The 22,071-nt window shown below is 48.5% G+C and overlaps 1 protein-coding gene across 2 annotated transcripts in view; it reads left to right on the top strand.

The window, feature by feature from the left end:
• Positions 1–22,071, top strand: part of Bcar3 (BCAR3 adaptor protein, NSP family member) — a 144,656-nt gene that overhangs the window by 108,187 nt on the left and 14,398 nt on the right. For both annotated transcript variants that reach the window (XM_004653691.2, XM_045138762.1), the window contains exons 4-8: positions 6,375–6,503; positions 9,846–10,288; positions 14,236–14,339; positions 15,289–15,938; positions 21,010–21,125. In XM_004653691.2, the coding sequence (XP_004653748.2) occupies positions 6,375–6,503; positions 9,846–10,288; positions 14,236–14,339; positions 15,289–15,938; positions 21,010–21,125 (1,442 nt within the window). The remainder of the gene's footprint in view (positions 1–6,374; positions 6,504–9,845; positions 10,289–14,235; positions 14,340–15,288; positions 15,939–21,009; positions 21,126–22,071) is intronic.

The following is a 22,071-nucleotide window of genomic DNA, read 5'->3' as shown; positions in this document are numbered from 1 at the left end:
CACCATGACAGACGTGCCACTATTGGACCTGTTGACTTATTTGGCTTGGTTGTTGGCCCAAGTTCTTAAATACTATCTACTGACAGCAGGATGATTAAGAGGTTAGTGATGGATCTGGGGGTGGGGTATACATCTGTAATCTCAGCACTTGGGAGGCAGAGACAGGAGAATGAGGAATTAAAACCACCTGTAGCTGCATGGAGACATTGAGACCAGTTTTAGCTACATAAATAAGTGGGCATGGGGCTGGAGAGATGGCTTAGCGGTTAAGCGCTTGCCTGTGAAGCCTAAAAACCCCAGTTCAAGGCTCGATTCTCCAGGACCCACATAAGCCAGATGCACAAGGAGGTATATACATCTGGAGTTCCTTTGCAGTGGCTGGAGGCCCTGGCGCGCCCATTCTCTCTCTCTTTCTATCTGTCTCTTTCTCTCTGTCACTTTCAAATAAATAAATAAAATAATTTAAAAAAAATAACTGGGCATGGTGGGACACACCTTTAATCCCAGCACTTGGTAGGAGGATGCTGTGAGTTCGAGGCCACTCTGAGGCTACATAGTGAATTCCAGATTAGCCTGAACTACAGTGAAACCCCCTACCTTGGAAAACCTAAATAAAATAAATAAAAAGGTACTAGTGATGTAAAAGATGTAACTAGACATGGATTTCCATAAAAGGCATTAATTTGAAGCACTTCATGGATTTTCCAACAAACCTTCAATTTGGCTGGACAAGTGTGGGCCTCACCCACCTTCCACGTTTGTCCATACATCAGCTTGTTGCATCTTGCCTCAGAACCCCGTACTGATGGCTGGGGTTCAGCTGTAAAGCTGTGGGAGAGGGTAACCCTGACATAGACGTTCCCCTGCTGGAATTGAGGCAAACCTTGGGCTAGAAGACACAGGTCCTGCCCGCCTCTGTCCCCTAGTGTTGTGAGTAGCTTTGGTTCCTGCAGTGAAACTGTAGGACCTGTGGGCAGAAGACTGTTGATCCAAGCTGAGCTGCTCCCCTTCCTGTGGAGGCTGAGTGAGCCCACAGCTGCCATGTGGTGCAGCTCAGGGTGGCATGGAAAGCCCAGTGCTGTCATGCCCACTCCCCTCTGGCCCTCATCCCCTTCCTCTCCAGATAACAATGTGGGAAAACAGAGAATTCAGACTAGCCTTTTAGGAATGAATGATGTCCAGATTCAGGGTCAGCTAGGTAGAGTGATTGAGCATGGAGACACCCTTGTGTTACTCTGGTGTAGCCGTGGTGTGTGAGTTACTGGTTATCCAGTTTGCTTGCTGTTGGCTATCTGCCTGGCAGTTGAACCTCGTGCAGTCCAAAAGGCTGATGAGCACTGCATTTGCATTCGGTATAAACTAAGAGAGCCCAGTGGATTAATTGTTCCAGTATCGCAAAACCTGCTGTCCTGTGCTGATGGGTCAGGGATAATGTCACCTTGGAGAGAAATCAACTCCAAGCCAGGTGTTCTGTCTTATGCATGTATTACCAGCACTTTGGAGGTGGAGAATGGGGATCAAGAGTTCAAGGCCATCCTCGACTATGAAGCAAGTTCAAGGGCAGCCTGGGCCACATGAGGAAACCTTGTGTCAACAATCCAAAGCAGGGCTAGAGAGATGGCTTAGCAGTTAAGCGCTTGCCTGTGAAGCCTAAGGACCCCAGTTCAAGGCTCGATTTCCCAGGACCCACATTAGCCAGATGCACAAGGGGGCGCGCGTGTCTGGAGTTCGTTGGCAGTGGCTGGAGGCCCTGGCGTGCCCATTCTCTCTCTCTCCATCTGCCTCTTTCTCTCTCTCTCTCTCTGTCACTCTCAAATAAATAATTTTTTTTTAAAAAAAATCCAAAGCAATCAAAAGTTTTTTTTTTCTTTTAAAGACAGATATATTGAGTTCAGAAACAAATGAAACTGTGTTGGAATGTTCAAGCTAAGAAAAAAAAGGCTCAAAGGACTGGAGTGATAATGAGATGAGGTGTTGATACTCTCCATAGTTACCCAAGATTGAGCTCTGATAGGATGTGAGGACCTGACACATTATTCTGTCTCTTCTTAGACTTGTGATGCAGGTGGTCACAGTGGGTAGAGACAGTGTGTGAGTGAACCCTTCTCTCCCTTTCATCAGATCGCCAGCTGTGGCACTGGGGTTGTAACTCAGTGCTGAGTACTTGCCTAGTATGCTCAAGGCCCTAGGTTCAAACCCCAGGACTGTGAAAGGAAGGGAAGGAGGGAGGTGGAGGGAAGGGAAGGAGAGAGGGAGAATTGATTCTCAGAGCATTAGCAGAATCAATGAGAAAGTCGATCAATGAAGGACATTGACAGTCACACACAAATGTAATATAGCCTTTGCTGAGGGCAGAGGTCATATTATGTTACTTTAGAATTTGCTTTGTAGCCAAGGCTTATGAAACTAGATCAGAACATGACTGGAAATGCTTGTATTTCAGGAAAAGTTTCAAATTCTTTCTATGTAGAAGCCAAAAAAAAGAAGAAGAAGAAGAAGAAGAAGACACCAATACAAAGAATTCAGGTGGCTTGGGGGAAGCCAACAGAATTCTAGAGATTGCTCAGTGGTTGAAGGTATTTGCTTGCAAAGCCTGATGGCCTAGGTTCAAATCCCATGAAGTCAGATGTGCAAAGTGGTGCATGTATCTGGAGTTTGTTTGCGGTGGCAAAAGACCCCATATTCTCTCTCTCTCTCTGCTTATAAAATAAATAATAAATAAAGTATATTTTTTAAACCCAGGCATGGTGACACATTTCTTTAAACCTAGCACTTGGGAGGCAAAGGTCAGAGGATATCTGTGAGTTCAAGGCCAATCTGGAACTAGAGTGAGTACCAGGTCAGCCTGGAAGAGAATGAGACCCTACCTTGAAACAGACCATAGATGATAGGTAGAGAAGCGAGAGAGAGAATTCTGCCAGTGTTATGGATATGTGGGATCATTTGTAGGAAGCAATCTTACATCCAGTCCCCCCCAAGAAGCACAATGTTAACCGGAATGTTCTCAGAGTATTGATTGACACATTTTACCGAAACGTCTTAAATGCTCACCCTCACATCCATGGGCTAATAGCCTATCACAGTACTTACATATAGTTGTAAAGTCATAGTCCAGAAGATCAAGGCCTCATAAAATATACGCCATTGGAAAAAAATCATCAAAGTTGTATTAACTGGGCTAAGGATGTAGCTCAGTTGGTAGAGTGCTTGTGTGGCATACATGAAGCCCTGGGTTTGAGCCTTAGCACCTCATAAACCAGGCTTGGTGGCACACACCTTTAATCTCAGCTCTCAGGAAGTAGAAGCAGGAGGATCAGGAGTTCAAGGTCAAGGTCATCCTCAGCCATAGAACGAGTCCTAGGCCAGCCTAAGTTACATGAGAACCTATCTAAAAAAAAAAAAAAAAAAAGGTATATTGGGCTAGAGGGATGGCTTAGCAGTTAAGGCGCTTGCCTGTAAAGCCTAAAGACGCAGGTTTGATTCCCCAGGACCCACATAAGCCAGGTACACAAGGTGATGCATGCATCTGGAATTTGTTTGTAGTGGCTGAAGGCCCTGGTGCTCCCATTCTCCCTATGTGCCTCTCTCTCTCAAATAACTAAAATAAATAAATGAAAATTTATTTTTAAAATAGGTGCATTACAAGGGGCACTTGCGTCTGAAGTTCATTTGCAGTGGCTATAGACCATGGTGTGCCCATTTTCTCTCTCCTCTCTCTCTGCTTGCAAATAAATAAAAATTAAAATTAAAAAAGGTGTATTAAGTAATAGAAAGTTCTGGAAGGCACCTACCCCCTCCAAATAAACACCAATTACTTATGTATATAGTGTCTCTGTGGCATTCTTCTTCCACTTGAGAGACGTTATGTGATCTGAGGCTCCCCTCAGCAGACCTGTTCTCATTAGCCAGTAGAGCCAGCCCTCTCCCCCCACAATGAAGGGGGGATGGCCTCGGTGCTGAGGAGCCAGGGAGGAAGGAGAACATAGAGCTTACTGGCTTGTGAGGAAATAAGGTTTCAGTGAAATAGTAGAGGAGAGCTGACTGTACATCTTTAGATCTCTTTGTTTTCAGAACTTAGGTATGGAAGAAGGAGGCCCAGGGTCAAATCTAGGGGAAGTGAGCCCACCAAATCACATGTTTTCATGTGGATAAGTGGGGGTCTCAGGCAAATATATGGTTCCCATCTGGCTCTGAAATTCTGCACTACTGTTCCTAGAGTGTGGTTTCTTGCTTGGGGTTCAGGATATTGAGGTGTCAGCCACCACATCTTGCCCTTAAAAGTCCCACCTTTTGCTCTTCCTGGGCCATACCTCAGTATAGCATCGTGTAGAAGACAGCAAGTGAGAAGCGTCATGTTTTAGCTGAATGGCAACATGCCCCGTAAAGTAGAGCTCCAAATAACGGGAGAAACAGAAACTCGCTGTCGCCAAGAAAAGCTGTCGAAGGTTCTCATCCGAGGTCTTCTCGTGTGGTGTTGCTGACGCTTGTGTCGCGAGTGGCCAGGCCCTGCCTGAGGGCTGCGGAGACAAAGGGTGATGAGACTTCTATTGGACAAATAGTAGACAAATAGTAAATGGCCATCAGTTGACAGCCTGCATTCTGTACTTGAATCATCACATGTGGTTTCATAATTAACGCCTGAAACTGGCAGTGTCACACACTGCTGTGTGGTGCCCACGGGCATTATGAGCAGCCACCCTAGAACTTCTTTGATATTAATTTGTTCCATTAAACATCTCCCAACAGGCGTGATAGTGGCTCACACCCGGTGATCTCAGTGCTTAGGAATTGCCATGAGTTCAGGCCATCCTGGGCTACATGGTCAGTTCTGGGCCAACCTGGGCTGTAGTATGAGACCCTGTCTCAAACAAAACAAGACAAGGGCTGGAGGGATGGCTTAGCAGCTAAGGCGTTTGCCTGCAAAGCTGAAGGACTCAGGTTCGATTCCTCAGGACCCACGTAAGCCAGATACACATGATGGTACATGTGTCTGGAGTTCATTTGCAGTGGCTGGATGCCCTGGTGTGCCCATTCTCTGTCTCTCCCCCCCCCCTGCTCTTTTTTTCTCTCTCTCAAATAAATAAAAAAGATATTTTTTTAAAAAGCTGGGCATGGTGGCGCACACCTTTAATCCCAGCACTCGGGGCAGAGGTAGGAGGATTGCTGAGAGTTTGAGGCATAGTGAATTCCAGGTCAGTTTGGGCTAGAGCAAGACCCTACCTTGAAAAATGAAAAAGAAAAGAAAAGAAATAAACATTCTTGATGCCTATGCTAGGGTGGCAAGAAGGAGAGTTAAGCTTCACCTTAAAATCTCCCCTCTCTCACTTTTCAGCCAACACTGTCATGGGTCACATAGGGTGCCGGCAGGAAATGGGTCTGCTTGTAAAACCCTGTTTTTGTTTTACTTGGTGGGGAAGGACTTAGGGTTCTATCCTTGCTGAGGTACAAAGTAGTACTAAGGAATAGTTTTGTGATTCTTAAGGACATTTGGAGGGCAAGCTGGGGAATTTAGAAAAGCACAGGGACGTGGCCTTGTCCTTCTCGTGTGACCTTCAGTGAGTGGTCCCTGAGCCTAGAATCTGGCAGGGGTCAATGTCATCCACATATGTGAGAGGGCATGATTCTAAATTAAACCTGGGTCGCTTGTCACCCACCTGGTTTGCTGTGCTTGCTTTCAAACCGTCTGTGAATGACCTGTCTTTTACTTTAAGTTTCTATTTTAGTCTGATTGAAAAATTAAGTAGTGTATGAGCAGAGTTAGATGAAAGCCATTGTGCAAGTGGGTGTGGTGGCTCATACCTGTGATCACTATTTCAAGCCCAGCCTGGGCTACATGGCAAGACTCTGTCTCCAAAATAAGTCACATAAAATATAAACTCCTATATTCGCTCCAAGAAGCATACGATTTCCCTGGCCAAGTGCTCCAGAGAGAAACTCAATCCCTGAATTCAAGTTTGCCTTACAGCAGAGAACTCAGGCCCATTGCCACCAGCCCCAAGGACTGTACTTTGGGCCTCACTGCCCTGAGGCCCAGGGTCGAAGGCCAGTGGGGAACTGCTACCTCTCCCAGCGCCACGTTCTGAAGGAGAGTGAGGGAAGAGAGCAGGCTAACCTAGCTGCCCCACGCACCCCTCACTGGCTCCTCCTCAGCTCACTGCTACGTGAGTTCACCCCTCTACCAGAGGCCCCTACGCAGGTGAACACTTGGCAGCAGAAGTGAAAGGTCGCAGCTAACTGTGATCCTTGTCCAGGTCCCCTCCCTGACCATGGCTTTGAGCATGCACTGGTTTGCTTAGCACAACAGAGGACCAGTGAGGCAGGCATGGCCCGGCTTGGCTCAGGCAGGGTGAGGTCACTGTGGACTCTGTTTGCAGTTCTCCAAGGAGAGACACGTTATGGACAGGACACCTGAGAGGCTGAAGAAGGAACTGGAAGAAGAGCTGCTGCTGAGCAGTGAGGACCTGCGTAGCCACGCCTGGTACCACGGACGCATCCCCCGACAGGTACTCTTCAGGCAATCTCCGACTGATGGCTCTTAGGTCAGCCGGATACCACGACTGTGAAGTGACTTAACTGGACCCCTTTTAAGGAGAACATGGGAGGAGCCAAAGGCAAGGACCTAAATACATTTCCACACACCCAGTAAGTGGGGACAGGAAAAGGCTAGTACTCCTGGGGTTGGCAAAAGGAGAGGGCTGCCTGGGATTCAGATAACAGCTCTTGGCAGGTGGCCACAGCCTCCTGCCTCTTACAGAATGCCCTCTTACTAAGGCAATGGCTCACTTCAAATGACAGGGCAGGTGGCATAGACTGACAAGGCCACTTCGGCTCTAGTGGCCAGCACACATTCAGATACACCCTCCCGTCCCTGCTGTGCCCTATGACCCAAAGATGGGGAAGAAGAGGGATTAGACCAGTGACCATAAGCCCACATTTTAGAATATAATTTGTGTGATTGTCATGTAGGTGATTGCTATGCATAATGCTTTTGTTGTTTATATTTGAATACTATAAAAATTGAAAAAACAGGAGGCAGGTATGGTGGTACACGCCTTTAATCCCAGCTCTCAGGAGGCAGAGGGAGTAAGATCACTGAGTTCAAAGCCAGCCTTGGGACTACAGAGTGAGTTCCAGGTCAGCGTGGCCTAGAGTGAGACCCTACCTCCAAAATAAATGAATGAATAAATCAATAACTGAAATGAAAAGTGGGACTAGGGAGATGTCTCAGTGTTTAAAGTCGCTTGTTTGGCCAGCCAGGGATCAATTCCCCAGCATTCACGTAAAGCCAGATACACAAAGTGGCACATGCTTCTGAAGTTTGTTTGTAGTGTCAAGAGGCTGTGAGTTCAAGGCCACCCTGAGATTACACAGTGAATTCCAGGTCAGCCTGGGCTAGAGTGAGACTCTGCCTTGGAAAACCAAGAAAAAAAAAAAAAAAAAAGAAAGAAAAATTGAAAAGGAGGGCTAGAGTGATGGCTTAGCAGTTAACGTGCTTGCCTGTGAAGCCTAAGGGCCCGTGTTAAACTCTTCTGAACTCATGTGTAAGCCAGATTCACAGTGACGCAAGCACGCAAGGCCACGCGTGCACACGAGGGGGCGCATGTGTCCGGAGTTCGATTGCAGTGGGTGGAGGCCCTGATATGCTAATTCTGAGCCTCTCCCTCCCTCCCACTCTCTCTCTCTCTCTCTCTCTCTCTCTCTCTCTCTCTCAAAAAAAAGGGGGGGCCAGTCTATTGGGCTTGCCTCAAAAAAAAGAATTGACTTAAGCCTGCAGAATTCAGGTATAGAGTTTTCCCTGGGCTTTTTATTGCAAGCTGACTGATCGTTAACCAAAGATAACATGACAGGAAATGGGTACCCAAGGGTAGGGAAAGGGAGTCATGTTGTAAATTTAGTGTAATCAGATATATCTCAACACTAACAAAGAAATAATTCTTATTCTGACCTTGTTTCTTTTAAAAGTCAAAAACTGACTGTAGAAAATACAGACAACCAAAAAGAAGAAAATTAGACTTTTATCCTTAATTATCTCCCCTGGAGATAACTGCTGTGAACATTTTGATGTATGTCCCCCCAGACTGGCTCCATCAAGTAGCAGATCATACTGCATATATTTTTGCAGCCGACTCTCTTCCCTTAATGATATGCTCTGGGAATTCTTGCGTGCTGTGAACTACGGTCTTCCACACCAGTGCACACTGCTTATGGGTTCATGACACACACGCACCACAGATCCACTGGACACGAGGCACTCTGACCAGCGTCTCATACAGAAACTGCCACGTCCGGGCCCATAATGCTGTCCACAGGCTCGATTCCAAGAAAATGGAATTTCTGTGTGGAAAAAAAAAAAATATATATATATATATATACACACACACACATACATATTTTTTTAAGGCAGAGATGTAATTTTTAAGTAACCATGGTAGCATACTATTCTAAGCTGACAGAAGTGTACCATTGCTGGGAATATTGGAATAGTCTAGAAAAATTGTCAAAGTTTATTAAGCTAACAACCACAGCTGCCATTCTCCTCCTTGGTGTGATCATAAGATTTGTTTACCATTAACTTTTCAGCAGTTCATCGTTCTGAACTTACTAAATGAACACAGTAATAATGACATCAGTACTTAAGCTAACATATGCCCCTTTGAAACTTTTAACCTCTCTATAGATAATACCATTATCTGCATCTTATAGATGGTATAACTGAGTCACAAAGAGATTATGTCCCTTGTCCAGTCGTACAACAGGGGCAGGGTGCAAACCTAGGGGACGGGCATGCAGAGCACCCAGCTGCGCCGCAGTATGGTTCTCCCTTTGATCCAGGCATCTCCATGGTAGTAGCTACCTGGTTGTGAGCATCCATAGTGTTAGGCACTGTACTAGTTTGCATATGGTGAATATGCAAATGCATCACCTTTGCAATAACTTTGTGAGTTGAGGGAGCCCCCACCTGACTTCTTCCCAGCCCTCTAGCATGACTAGAATCTTCCACATGTCTCTGGTGCTGCAGTTCTGCCTGCAGACAACTCCCTGGGGCAGGGGCTGTTTTAGGAAAGGACAACTAGGGACCAAAGCAGCCTCCTTCTCCTTCTGCTGATTGGATGGGAAAACCCAGCCACCAGGCATGTATTACCTCATTTCTTAATTGGTGCTGCTTTGGGTCTTTCACCTCCATGCCGATGTCCTTTTATGGTAGCACCCTCCCCTTAAGGACAGCCTCCCAAGAACTCTCTCCCGCTCCCGGGTCTTCCTTCCCTTAGCTTTACAACATCTGATGGATCTACCATGCATGCCCTGGATGCCTTTTTATCCTAGGATCAGAGTAGTCCACTAAAACTGGATGGCCAGTTAAGGTATTTTCTTTGTCACTACCATGTCCCCAGCACCTGCGGTGTGGTGTTGGGCATGTAGAAGGTGATCAACAAATAGTTAGAGTATTTTGGATTTTTTTTTTTTTTTGGTTTTGCAAGGTAGGGTCTCACTAGCCCAGGCTGACCTGAAATTCACTATGAAGTCTCAGGGTGGCCCTAAACTCAAGGCGATCCTCCTACCTCTGCCTCCAGAGTGCTGGGATTAAAGGCACGTGCGCCACCACGCCTGGCTCTCATTTTTTGACAGGGCTACCCTAGAACTCATTATGTAACTCAGGCTGGCTTTGAACTCTCAATCCTCCTGCTCCAGCCTTCTGAGGACACCTCCACACCCAGCTAGGAAATGGTCCTTTAGTTTGTCAAACTTGGAAATTGACCAGAGATGTGACACAGTAACACTGTCTTCTGGTGGCTCTTCAGAGGACATGGTCGCCTCTGCTGCGCCTTACTCGCTTTTGTCCATAGGTGTCTGAAAACCTCGTGAGGCGAGACGGTGACTTCCTGGTCCGTGACTCCCTGTCCAGCCCTGGGAACTTTGTCCTGACCTGTCAATGGAAGAACCTTGCTCAGCACTTCAAGATCAACCGGACAGTTCTGCGGCTCAGCGAGGCCTACAGCCGTGTGCAGTACCAGTTTGAGATGGAGAGCTTCGACTCCATCCCCGGCCTGGTGCGCTGCTACGTGGGCAACCGGAGGCCCATCTCCCAGCAGAGTGGTGCCATCATCTTCCAGCCCATCAACAGGACGGTGCCGCTGCGGTGCCTGGAGGAACGTTACGGAACCTCCCCCAGCCGGGGCCGGGAAGGCAGCCTCACCGAGGGAAGGCCAGATGTGGCCAAGAGACTAAGCCTCACCATGGGTGGTGTCCAGGCGCGGGAGCGAAGCCTGCCCAAGGGAAACCTCCTCAGGTAAGTCATGCTTCCTCAGGGTGTCAAGACCATGAGGGTTAGGGTTACGGTTAGGCCCAGGAGGATAGAGAGTGAATAAAATACTTTACTACAGGGCTGGAGAGATAGCTTAGTGGCTAAGGCACTTGCCTGCAAAGCCAAAGGACCAAGGTTCGATTCCCTAGGATCCAGGTAAGCCAGATGCACAAAGTAGCACATGCATCTGGAGTTCATTGGCAGTGGCTGGAGGCCCTGGTGTGCCCATTTATTCCCTCCCTCCCTTTCTCTTTCTCTCTCTCAAATACATTCATATATATATATATTTTAATTTTTTATATTTATTTATTATTATTATTATTATTATTTATTTATTTTGGTTTTTGAGGTAGAGTCTCACTAGCTCAGGCTGACCTGGAATTCACTATGCAGTTTCAGGATGGCTTAGAACTCACTGTGATCCTCCTACCTCTGCCTCCCGAGTGCTGGGATTAAAGACGTGCACCACCATGCCCAGTTAATAAAAACATTTTTAAAAAATACTTTACTACAAATGCTAGTGAATAGTCATAAGTATGTGCCCAACTCATTCCAAATTCAGGTGAGGTACAATGATAGAGCTAGGCAAAGTATCCATGCCTGTAATCTCAGCACTTGGGAAGCTCAGGTAGGAAGATCACTGTAAATTCAAGGCCAGCTTAGGCTACAGAGTGAGACTTTGTCTTAAAAAAATAAAATAGGAGCCAGGTGTGGTAGAGCACACCTTTAATCCCAGCAGAGGGAGGCAGAGGTTGGAGGATTGCTGAGAGTTCAAGGCCAGCCTGAGATTTATATAGTACGTTTCAGGTTAGCCTAGGCTAGAGCAAGATCCTACCTCAAAAACTTTAAAAAAATAATAAAATAGGGCTGGAAAGATGGCTTAGCAAAGCCAAAAGACCCAGGTTTGATTCTTAGGACCCATCTAAGCCAGATGCACAAGGTAGTACATGCATCTGAAGTTCATTTGCAGAGGGTAGATGCCCTGGACCAACCATTTTTCTCTCTCTCATCTGCCTTGCTCTCAAATAAATAAAAATATAAAGCTGGGTGTGGTGGTGCATGCCTTTAATCCCAGTACTCAGGAGGCAGAGGTAGAAGGATTGCTGTGGGTTTGAGGCCACCCTGAGACTCCATAGTGAATTCCAGGTCGGCCTGGGCTAGACTGAGACTGTACCTCAAAAACCAAAAAAAAAAAAAAGAAAAAAGAAAAAAGAAAAAGAAAACAAAAATATAAAATAGAGCAGAAGAGATGGCTTAAAGGTTAAGACACTTGCCTGCAAAGCCTAAAGACCCAGGTTCGATTCTCCAGGTCCCATATAAACTATGTACATGATGGCACATACATCTGGAGTTCATTTGCAGTGGCTAGAAGCCCTGGAGTGCCCATTCTCAATCTCCCCCCACCCCGTCTATCTCAAATAAATAAAAATAATAATAAAATAAAATGGTGTAGGGGCTGAGCCAGGAGAGACTGGGAGATGTTTGGGGAGACTCTGCAAAGGGGGAGGGTATTTTACATGAGGGATGTAGTGTATGCATTAGAGATAGACAGGACAGAAGGACCCTAGAGAGAAGCTATTGACCAGGTATGCACAGAGGGTAGGTTCAAGGGAGGTTTAAGTATAGGGAGGCAACCACAGCCAGATGGTGGAGGCCTTCATGCCAGGCTAAGGGGCTACAAAAGCTTGGCCTGGTGAACTTGGTGTCCTAGAAACAGAACTGGGTAGCAATAGGCATAAGGTGAAGAGATGGATAGAAGCAGGACGCTGTAGAGGGTTTGGGCTGTGAGGGACCGGAGCCAGGCTTGCTGGATCTTTGGAGATAAGGGAAGATAGGAGAAGGTCACCTCAGACCACACCAGAGACTGTAGGGAAAAGTGCTTTGGAATAAAACATGTTTCATCTGACTTGGACTGTGGACACATTGAGTGCTCATATCTAGCAGGGTTTTGGGTCCAGCGGGAGTGGGGGGCGGGAAGAGGTCAGAACTGAAGAGGGATTCGGGATCAGTCCATTCACAAAGGGTGGTTGGCTTGGAGAGAACAGATGACACTTGAAGGATAGGAGGTGTATAGAATGCAACTTGAACCTCAAGACAGTGGGGTATAAAGCAGGGTGTTGGAGGCACCCCGTATTTATATAGGACCTGCCTTTCACAGCGCTGAGAATCTTCCTGGGATCTAACTGCTGGAAAGGAAGAGAGGGAAGATATGTGGACCAGCCTGCCCTAGAATTCAGGTTCTGAGTCCCACACACATGTGAACGTGTTTATTCTACCCTGACTTTCTGTCTGGACCAGGAGAAAATGTCATAAACTGTAATTTCTATTCTGCAAAAAAAAAAAATCTTGTAAAATATAGGAGTCTGTGAGTAACACAAATTATAGCTGTGTTCCCCAGCACATGTTAGTCAGCATCTGACTGTGGGCCTGTGGCTCGGTTCTGGCTCCATGTGGCCAGCTGTGCAACCCTGGGCAAATACCTTAGCTTCTCTGGGACTCCTTTTCTGCGTCAGGAAGAATGGAGCTTTGGGGGGGGAGGGGGTTCAATGAAGTAAGAGATGCTTACTGCACTTACTGACAGTGCATGCTAATAATCCTAACAGTTATCATTACCTGCAGAGGGAGGAGGCCAGTAGCAAACAGGAAGGCAAAGGTAGAGATCCAGAGCCCCTGGTGTGATTGTTCTTTGGAATGGAGAACCTCCATTATAGTTTCCCACAGGCCAGAAACTCCAGGTCAAGCGAGGGTGAGGGTGAGCTAAGCATGACATGTGGCCCCAGGGGACCTGTCGTCCTGTCCCGCTGCCCTTCAGTGGCTTCCCCACGTCAGCTCTGGCCCAGTGCCACCTGCTGTGACGTCGGGCCTGCTGACTGGTTGGCAGCCAGAGTCCCCAGGCAAAGGTGTGCGTTCTCAGACAGCTTGCATTCCGCCTGCCCAGCCTCGCCAGGTCCCTGGAGTTTAAACTGGTGGATCATGGTGGACGCTGCTTAAGTAGCGCTTCTCAGAAGCCATTTCCTCTCGGAATTTGCCCTCTGTTGTCTTGCCTTATCTCCGAAGGGTTTTTGGACTTCCTGTGCTGCGGGGGAGTTTGTGTGCTTACTTACTTATTCATTCATTTTTGCAAAGGTAGGGAAGGTCTTTTAATTGCTGTAACCCAAGAATGCTTTCTGCTTCAGAAAGAACCAGTTCGAGTTCCTTGCTACCCGGCCGTTGTTGGCAGTTTCCTCTAGCAAGAGATTCCATTCTGCCTGTTGGTGCTAAGAGGAGACATTTCTGATTTGAACTGGAAAGGGCAACAGGAGTGATGGTGAATGTGTCGCAAGTCACCTCCCACCTTTCTTGCTGGTGGCTGTGCCCTCCCTGTGCCTTGAGGCGGCTGCTTTGCTTTTTCTAACCCTGCGGCTGCCTGTGGGTGCTCCTGGCACAGCCAAGAAGATGGGTGTGATAGCCGTCCCCCTGAGATCTGCAATTTACCGAGGGGTGCTGAGCTGTGCACTAAGATGGAAAGTGACCCCAGCTTCCTTCCAGCTGACACAGACCTTGTGGAAAACACATGTTTGTTAAACAAGCCATTCCCCTCAGGGACTGAAAGTAATTTTAGACTCTGTTAAAAGTACACATTCCAGTTCATCAGATTTTCCCGAGAGGATCATGAAACATTTACCAACGGGATGGAAGGGCTGAGGAGATACCCAAGGATTTAGCTGCCTTGGTCACGGGGATGCGGGATGGAGAACATGGTACAGTCGTTTATTTAACACCCCGGCGTCGGTAATTCCTCCTCCATGGACATTCCTTTACTGCTAGGGTATGTGCATAGCACTCCCATTCCGAGCAATCTTCCTTTTTTTTTTTTTTTAACTTTCCGTGACGTTGCCTAAAAGTTCTACTACTTAATGACATGTTTCTGCCCCATTTGTCTTTGGCTTCAGGAATAAAGACAAGAGTGGCAGCCAGCCTGCCTGCCTGGATCACATGCAGGACCGGAGGGCCTTAGCCCTCAAAGCCCACCAGTCGGAGAGTCACCTGCCCATCGGTAGGTCCTTGGGAGTTTGCGGGAGGAAGGCAGCGTTGTGGCCCAGGTTCCCTCGGGCTTTTCCTGTTTCCTCGGGACTCCATGCCTGCAGCTCAGGGGAGAAGGTTGCTGAGTCTCTGAGTGCTGGGTTCTTGTGAGCATTTCAGCCTTAGAACAAAACTTCAGGGTGGGCACAGTTCTCCCCATGATGCAACGGAGGAAACTGAGGCGCAGAAAGGTTACGTGAGAGGGTCACCTAGCCTCTGTACCCAGATGTTTGGATTCCTAGCCCATTCGATAGCTGGTGATCACGGTGACCAGGTGAGTCCAGTCCCTTAGTCCCCTTCCTAGGCAGACAGTAGCTCTCCATTCTCTTTTCATAACCTGAAGTATTGAGGCGTGGGACTTGGGAAAACCCAGTGAATATTAACAGTAGTAGTAGGATGTGACCTTGCTTTTCATTCCTTTCATAAATAGCCTTCCTTGGAGCCACAAAGTGATTCCCCCCCTCTCCAAATGTCTCTTTGTAAACTTATCTCAGTGTCTTTGTTTCCTGTGTCTCTAGCTCTCTGGCTAATGCTGCCAGGACCCACCCTGGCTGTGAGGGTGACTCAGGGCCCTTTTTGCTATGTGGTAAAAGACTTCTGTTTCTTAGGGCAGGATTACATTATTCACTGCCCAGGATATATTTTCCTGTTCTGTCTCAACCTGCTATGACCATAAAACGTTGTTGCCGCCTAGTCCTTGAGATTTTGACTTGCCCCAGGAGTGTGGGGGCAAGGACCAGCTTAGCCTAAACAATGTTCTGAATGTTCTAGACTACTCTAGGCAGGGTGTGGGGAAATCATGTTGTTTTCTTTGTAGGGGTGAAACCCAAGGGCATGGAGGGAGAAGGGGAGCTGTTGACCTCGTTTTGTTTGTTTCTGCCCTCTGCATACCTTATCTTTCTCTGACCTTTTCTTCTCCACAGGGTGTAAACCACCTCCTCAGTCCCCAAGCATGGATGCCAGCCCCTGTCCCAACTCACCTGTGTTCAGGACAGGCAGCGAACCCACCCTGAGCCCGGCACTGGTTCGGAGGGTCTCTTCGGACACAAGGGCGGGGGAAGCGCTGCGAGGATCAGACAGCCAGCTGTGTCCCAAGCCACCCCCAAAGCCCTGCAAGGTGCCCTTCTTCAATGCACCCCCTTCTCCATCCGCCTGGCTCAATTCAGAGGCCAACTACTGTGAACTGAACCCCACCTTCACCTCCGGCTGTGACAGGGGAGCCAAGCTGTCTTCTAGTGCCCTGGGCAGCCACACAGAGCAGACTGCCCAACAGAATGGGGGACCAGGTCCTCGGAACTCTGGCACCAACTACTTGATCCTTGACGGGGATGACAAGCCCACACCTTGGGAACCAATGGCATCACAGATGGAAGAGGGGCAGGAGGACAGAGGCAAGTTCGTGCTGCCCCTCATGGACACCGTGTCCTCATTCAGACCCAATGACTTTGACTCGAAGCTGCTCCTTCCACAGAACAAGCCCCTGGAAACCGCGATGCTGAAACGTGCGAAAGAACTGTTTGTCAACAACGATGCCAGGGTGATCGCCCAGCACATGCTGAGCGTGGACTGCAAGGTAAGTCCTCTCTGGCTCATTCCTTTCTTCTTGCTGCCTTGCTCGTGGGAAAAGTCTGGAGATAACGTGGGTGTGGGAATTTATTTATGGGGTGGGAACCATAGTTGGGGCAACCTTTGCCCAGAAGGAAGCTTGTAAACTTCACCTTGGACAGAGGGAGAGCAGGCCTGTCCCCTGCACCTCCCCCTGTCTGACAGAAGCTACTAGATCCTCCTCCTGGGACACCTGATTCTCCCCAGACCTCCACCCTTTCAGAACTGGAAAGGCCAAGGGAGATGGAGTAGCAGAGCCTGGCTTATTTTTCTGTTGTCATGTGTTATATACATATCTTACCAACATGATCTTTAGGATAGCATCTTTAATGTCATCTTGATTTCTCTTTTACAATAATTGCTCAATTTGGAAAAATTCTAAGATGCAGATTAGAAGAAAAGCTAAAAATCATACAAACTCCAGATTCCTGGTGGTCACAAGAAGCTCATTATCATTTGCTCTGCAAATAGATACATGTAAATAATGCTTGTTTTCCCCACCCATGACATTGACATGTAGTGGTTATCTCAAACCCAAAGTCTGTCATTGAACAATATGTCAGGATTGTCTTTCCGTGTTTCCACCATCATTTTTTTAATTTGTTTATAAAATTTAAATTTTATTTATTTGAGAGAGAAAGAAAGAGGGAGAGAGAATGGGCACACACCAGGGCCTTTTGCCAGTGCAAATTAACTCTAATGCATATATCCCTCTGTGCATCTGGCTTTTTTCTACCATCATTTTTCATGGGCAGCATTTATCTCAGGTGTGGGAGACTTGTTCATAAGTAGTATTTCTAAGCACCAGGTGTTTCGGGCTGGGTAAGCTTTACCGACTGTCATTTATCCCTGGGCATTTGAGTGACAGTTAAGGCATGGGTGAAATGTAAAGCCCTTTGTTATTTGGAGTCCTTTGTCATTTTTATCTCAGAGAAGTTAATTAGTCTCAAAGGTCAGGGCTTTTCCAAGAACTGGATTTTACTTTTCCAGTCAGGAACTAAGGCTGAAAATCTAATCTCTGAGCAATCCCCCAAGGAGTTCTGAGCCTGATTAAGGACTCCCCAAAACAGCCTGAAGGACTGTTAAGTATTTGCTGGCTGTCCTGTGAGTAAAAAGGCGCTTCTTGACTGGTGGAATGGACGAGTAACTCCAGTGATGAGTGGACCTCGTTATCTGGGCTGGGGGATAGTCCATGCTGGTTGGGGAGAATACAGGTGACACCCCTGCTAAGCAGACCCTGAGGAGGAAAGCGGAAACTGGTTCTGAAAGAACAAGGGCCTATCAGGAATATGACATTATCGTGAACTTCATTGACTAGGGCAGAGGGGTAGGGGAGGAGAGAGGTGGTTGAATAGGGCTCACGCTCACAGGTGGTCAGATAACTTGCTGTGTTAAATCCTTATCTTACCATGGAGAGAGCTAGGCCTGTCCTGACTTAAGTGGATTGAGGGTGTCAGTCATGCTGGACCCTGGGCCTGAGTGTGTACTGCACCATGCCAGTAGGCTAGAGGTGAGATTCCTCCCTGGTGTGAGCCTGCCTGGCCACCCAAGGAGGAAGGTTTTTTGTGGACATGTGGACAAAGATTTATAGAACAACTCCTTTCCTGGGCAAAATGAGTCCTTCCTGTGGCTTCCAACAGGTTTTCAGAATAGTTGAGGAGAAGTACTTGCCCACGCATTACAGGAGGTCTGGAATCTTCCCACCACCTTTCACAGCAATAAAAGTAGATCAAAGAGTCAACTGGAGAACACGCGGCCCACCCTCCTTCTTGCCCTGGTATATGTTGTCCCCCGGGTGCCACTTCTGTCTGCAGGCCTCTGTGAAAGAGTCCCCGGGCAGTGAGGCGGACCCAGTCTAGCCTCCATCTGCCCTGACTCCAAGACAGGCTGTGTGCAGTCCTCCCCTTCCGTCCCTCCACCGCCCCTTTCCTTGTTCTCTTCCTGGAACCACCAGGCACAACCAGTGCCTCCAACAGGAAAATTGTTCTCCACCCCAAATGCGGCAGCAGCCAGACAGGGCCACCCAGGAGCCCAGAGCAGACACAGGGCAGCACATGCGTCTCACGTGCTCTTCCCACCCCTGTGCACAGCCAAGGCACTGCCACCCATTAAGAATGGCGGGTGGTCCTGAGCCCAGCACCCTGGCATCTGCTCCAGCCCCCCATTCCAAAGGCTTGGTTAGGGCCGTGAGCCCCTCCTACCCTGCCGATGGTCACTGCCTGTGTCTGGCTCCCATGTGTGAATCACAGCCGTTCTCCCACCTACTGTCTTTTCCCCTAGCACTGAGGACTCCAGTGAAGGGCATATGCCTCCTGGGTATGAACTGCCTGGATCTGTGTCAGGGAAGACTGACATGTAAAGCCCAGGGCATGGCTCAGTGTGAGCACTGAGGGTTGGTATTATGTTTTCAGTCCTGACGAAGCAACTACAGGGTGTCAGGTTAGCTGATGCTTGTCCTGGGGGTGAGGGGGGCCTGCCGTCTAGTGGGAAGGGAAGAGAGGAACCATGAGACAGAATCCAGAATCTTAGACCACAGCTTAGCTCCATACAGAAGTGGTGGGTCTTCCACGCAGGACCTTGACTGAGCAAAGGCTGGTGGGTGGAAGTCTGAACGGTGTGAGATGAGTTTGGAAGGCTGAACAGTTGGCCAGATGAATGCCAACGCATCTTGCAGATGGCCAGAAGGCACATGTACAAAGATGTGTGTCAGAAGCCATGGGGGTGGGGCTGGAGAGATGGCTTGGCAGTTAAGGTGCTTGCCTGCAAAGCCTACGGACCCATGTTCCACTCTCCAGATCCCATGTAAGCCAGACACACAAAGATGAGATAAGCACAAGGTATCACATGCCCACTAGGTGGTGCCAGCGTCTGAAATTCAATTTCAGTGGCTGAGGCCCTGATGCCCCAGTTCTCTCTGTGTCTCTCTCTCACTCACTTGCTCTAAAAATAAAATTAAAAAAAGAATTTTAAAGGCATGGGGCTAGAGGATTTATTTGTGGACTAAAAAAGAAGTTGGGAATGGGGTAGGATGGGGAGGGCCTAGCGGGTCTTTATTTAAATGTTTCTCAGCCTCTGTCTCCGGGCTCCCACCAGGATCCTGTACCCGGTGAGCGGCACAGTCCGTGAGTGCACTGATAGGGGTCTGAGTCCTTGGTGCTTTAAGCACCAGGATCAGCGTGTGGGCCTGGCGTTTTAGCAGGCCACAAGGCAGCTGGGCAAAGACTGAGCCAAGCCTTCATCAGAGCTTCCCCAGGACACTACAGTGGCCTTGAGACAGTAGGCCATGAAGAACGGACAGAGTCCAGAGACCTGACAGAGCTAGGGCAAGTTAGAGCTGGCATGCAGGCAGAGGAAGGCGGGCATGCCTCGCTGTGTGGCGTTTACACAGCCCTGCCCCACTGAGTCCAGGCAGCGGCACAGGCTCGTGCTTCCTCAGCATTTTCCTAAGCTCCCTTGCCTTGTCCCTGTTGGTTGGCCTTGGAAAGTAGGTGTGGCTCAGGAAAGGGACCTGGTAATGGCCTGTTTACCCTGAAGTCATGCTAGAAGCTTCTTGCTGCCAAAATGTCCTTTAGCACTTCCAGAACAAAATGGAGCCAATGCCAGTCATGGTGGTGCATGCTTTTGAATCCCAGCAGAGGTAGTAGAGAATCACCATGAGTTTGAGGTCAGCTTGGAACTAGAGTGAGTTCTAGGTCACCTTGGGATGAGGTAGAGTGAGACCCTACCTCAGGAAAACGAAAGAAAAAAGCCCATGAGAAGCCTTTCAGTGCCGTTAAACAGTGCGTGGGGATGAGAATGTACCCCCAAAGAGGTTCACTCAGGACAGTTGTTTAAACAAACAAGGAGGTGTGCAGGGCCTTGCCAAAGTCAAGATGTAAGTCTCTTTTCTGAGATCTGGCCAGAATCATCCCTTTCCATATGGCCAGTGGTTCACAAATGATATTTTCAAGTAGCTTTTTGGGGGGGAGGGGATTAAGGTCATTTGAATCTTTTGCAAAGTCCTTGAGAAAGGTGACCTTGAACTAAAACCCAGAGAGGAGAGGGTGAGGGTGTATCATGTTCCGGGTTCCACCTCTGGACAGCCAGCCGGCTCCTCAGGCTCACCCCTGGGGCTAGCAGCAATGTCTTTGCTCCACCACAGAACTTAAGGGTCAGGGTTAAGAATGGTTAAACTTTCAGATGTTTCTGTGGCCTGTTATGAAGACATCTGCACTGTTCTCATGCCTGGGGTGATGGTGGTGGAGGACAGCCCACCAGAAGGACAGAAACCAGCTGATGCCTGCCACATGCCTGGGCTGGGTTGGGCCCGTTGGACCTACTGGTTCCACTGCGGTCTATGATCAGTGTGCAGTGAGGTGTCAAGCCCCATTCTAGAAGCACACTGACTGGGTTGTAACATTTCGATGTAATGCACCCAACTCTGATAAGCATTAAAATTGAGATGGGATGAGAGCTGGCTCGGACAGAGAAAGATTGCTGTTAGGGTAACTTCTCCCGAGGAGATGTGGGTGTGTGTGAGACCTCAGGTTTCAAATCGCTCCACGTGTTTTCAATCGTTTCCATCCAGATGGTGTATTTACTGAGCGCAGGAGAGGCATAATGAAGGGTGAGAGCAGCCAGCCACAGCTGTTGAGTGAGAGCGTGAATGGGCGGCACCCTGCTTCGCGTCTCTACGACGGGGCATGGTCGACTCGTGCACAGGCAGCTCGGCTGTGGGCAGCAAACTGTCACGGCGGGGTCCAGCCTGTATCAGACTAATGCTCAAAACGACCCACACTGATCCATGGGCAGGGGCAGATTGTACAAACCAGTTTCAGAGTTTCCTCAGTCTGGCTCTTGCTCCCTAAGTGGTATATTCCAAGTGTGTATATTAATATGTCCAGAACGCATTTTTCAGACACTGTCACTCATGAAGAAAAGCAACCAGTTCAGTCCATCTGCGGGCATCCCGGTTCATTGTATTTCTTTTGATGTGCTCAATTCACGCTGGGGCCAGTCTGCTTCCCTGATCCAGTGCATTTCACCTTGGCTCCCGACAGGTTGCCAGGATACTCGGAGTCTCCCAAGAGACGAAGAGAAACATGGGTGTGAGCTCAGGGCTGGAGCTCGTTACCTTACCTCACGGACGCCAGCTGCGCCTGGACCTCATCGAGAGGTGAGCCTGCTGCCTCTGCCTTCCTCACTCTCAGCTCCTCTGACACCCGAACAGCAGAACGTAGAGGCAGAGAAGTGGCACCAGCCGATCCCAGAGTCATGTCACCCCACAGGGCATGGGGCCCTGGGTGGCTCTTCTCAGAAGCCTGAGCCAGAGAATTCCTGGAGATGCATAGGGACAGGGCAGCACAAGCCAGACCCAAGTCCACTTTTGTGGCCCTATTCCTGGATAGATGGCTGGGGAGAGTGGCCCTGTCTGAGACCATGGCTTGACATCATACATCCAGGCCGTGGGGCCGCGCTGGCGCACAGGCAGCCAGAGCACTGGCCTTTCTTACTGCTGTCACCTCCTGCTCGTCTCTTTGAAGTTTAAGGTCTTTTGATGAATTCAGTGGGTTGGGAAGAACGGAATCTGAACACCACTTTCTTTGAAGGGGCAGACAAAAGGAAGTCAGGGGTCTGGGGCAGTCAGCCCTTGGGTCTCTGAAACCATTTCACCCTCTTCTTAAGAAAAGCCAGGACCCTGGTACCCATGAACTGTTTTGAAATGAGGAAGACTTGCACAGTGAGGCACATTTCTTTTTATTAACTTCCATGATTATAAACAATACCCCATGGTAATGCCCTCCCTCCCCCCCCCACTTTCCCCTTTGAAACTCCATTCTCCATCATATCCCCTCCCCCTCTCAATCAGTCTCTATCTTGATATCAACATTTCCTCCTATTACGATGGTCTTGTGTAGGTAGTGTCAGGCACTGTGAGGTGATGGATATCTGGGCCATTTTGTTTCTGGGGAGCACGTTGTAAGGAGTCCTACCCTTGCTTTGGCTTTTACATTCTTTCCACCACCTCTTTTGCAATGGACCCTGAGCCTTGGAAGGAGTGATAGATATTGTGGTGCTGAGCACTCCTCTGTCACTTCTTTCCTGTACCATGATGCCTTCTG

The sequence above is a fragment of the Jaculus jaculus genome, chromosome 19, assembly GCF_020740685.1.
Source record: "Jaculus jaculus isolate mJacJac1 chromosome 19, mJacJac1.mat.Y.cur, whole genome shotgun sequence".
NCBI classification, from domain to species: Eukaryota; Metazoa; Chordata; class Mammalia; order Rodentia; family Dipodidae; genus Jaculus; species Jaculus jaculus.
The sequence above is the reverse complement of the archived record's forward strand: the minus strand, read 5'-3'. Positions and strand labels throughout refer to the sequence as shown.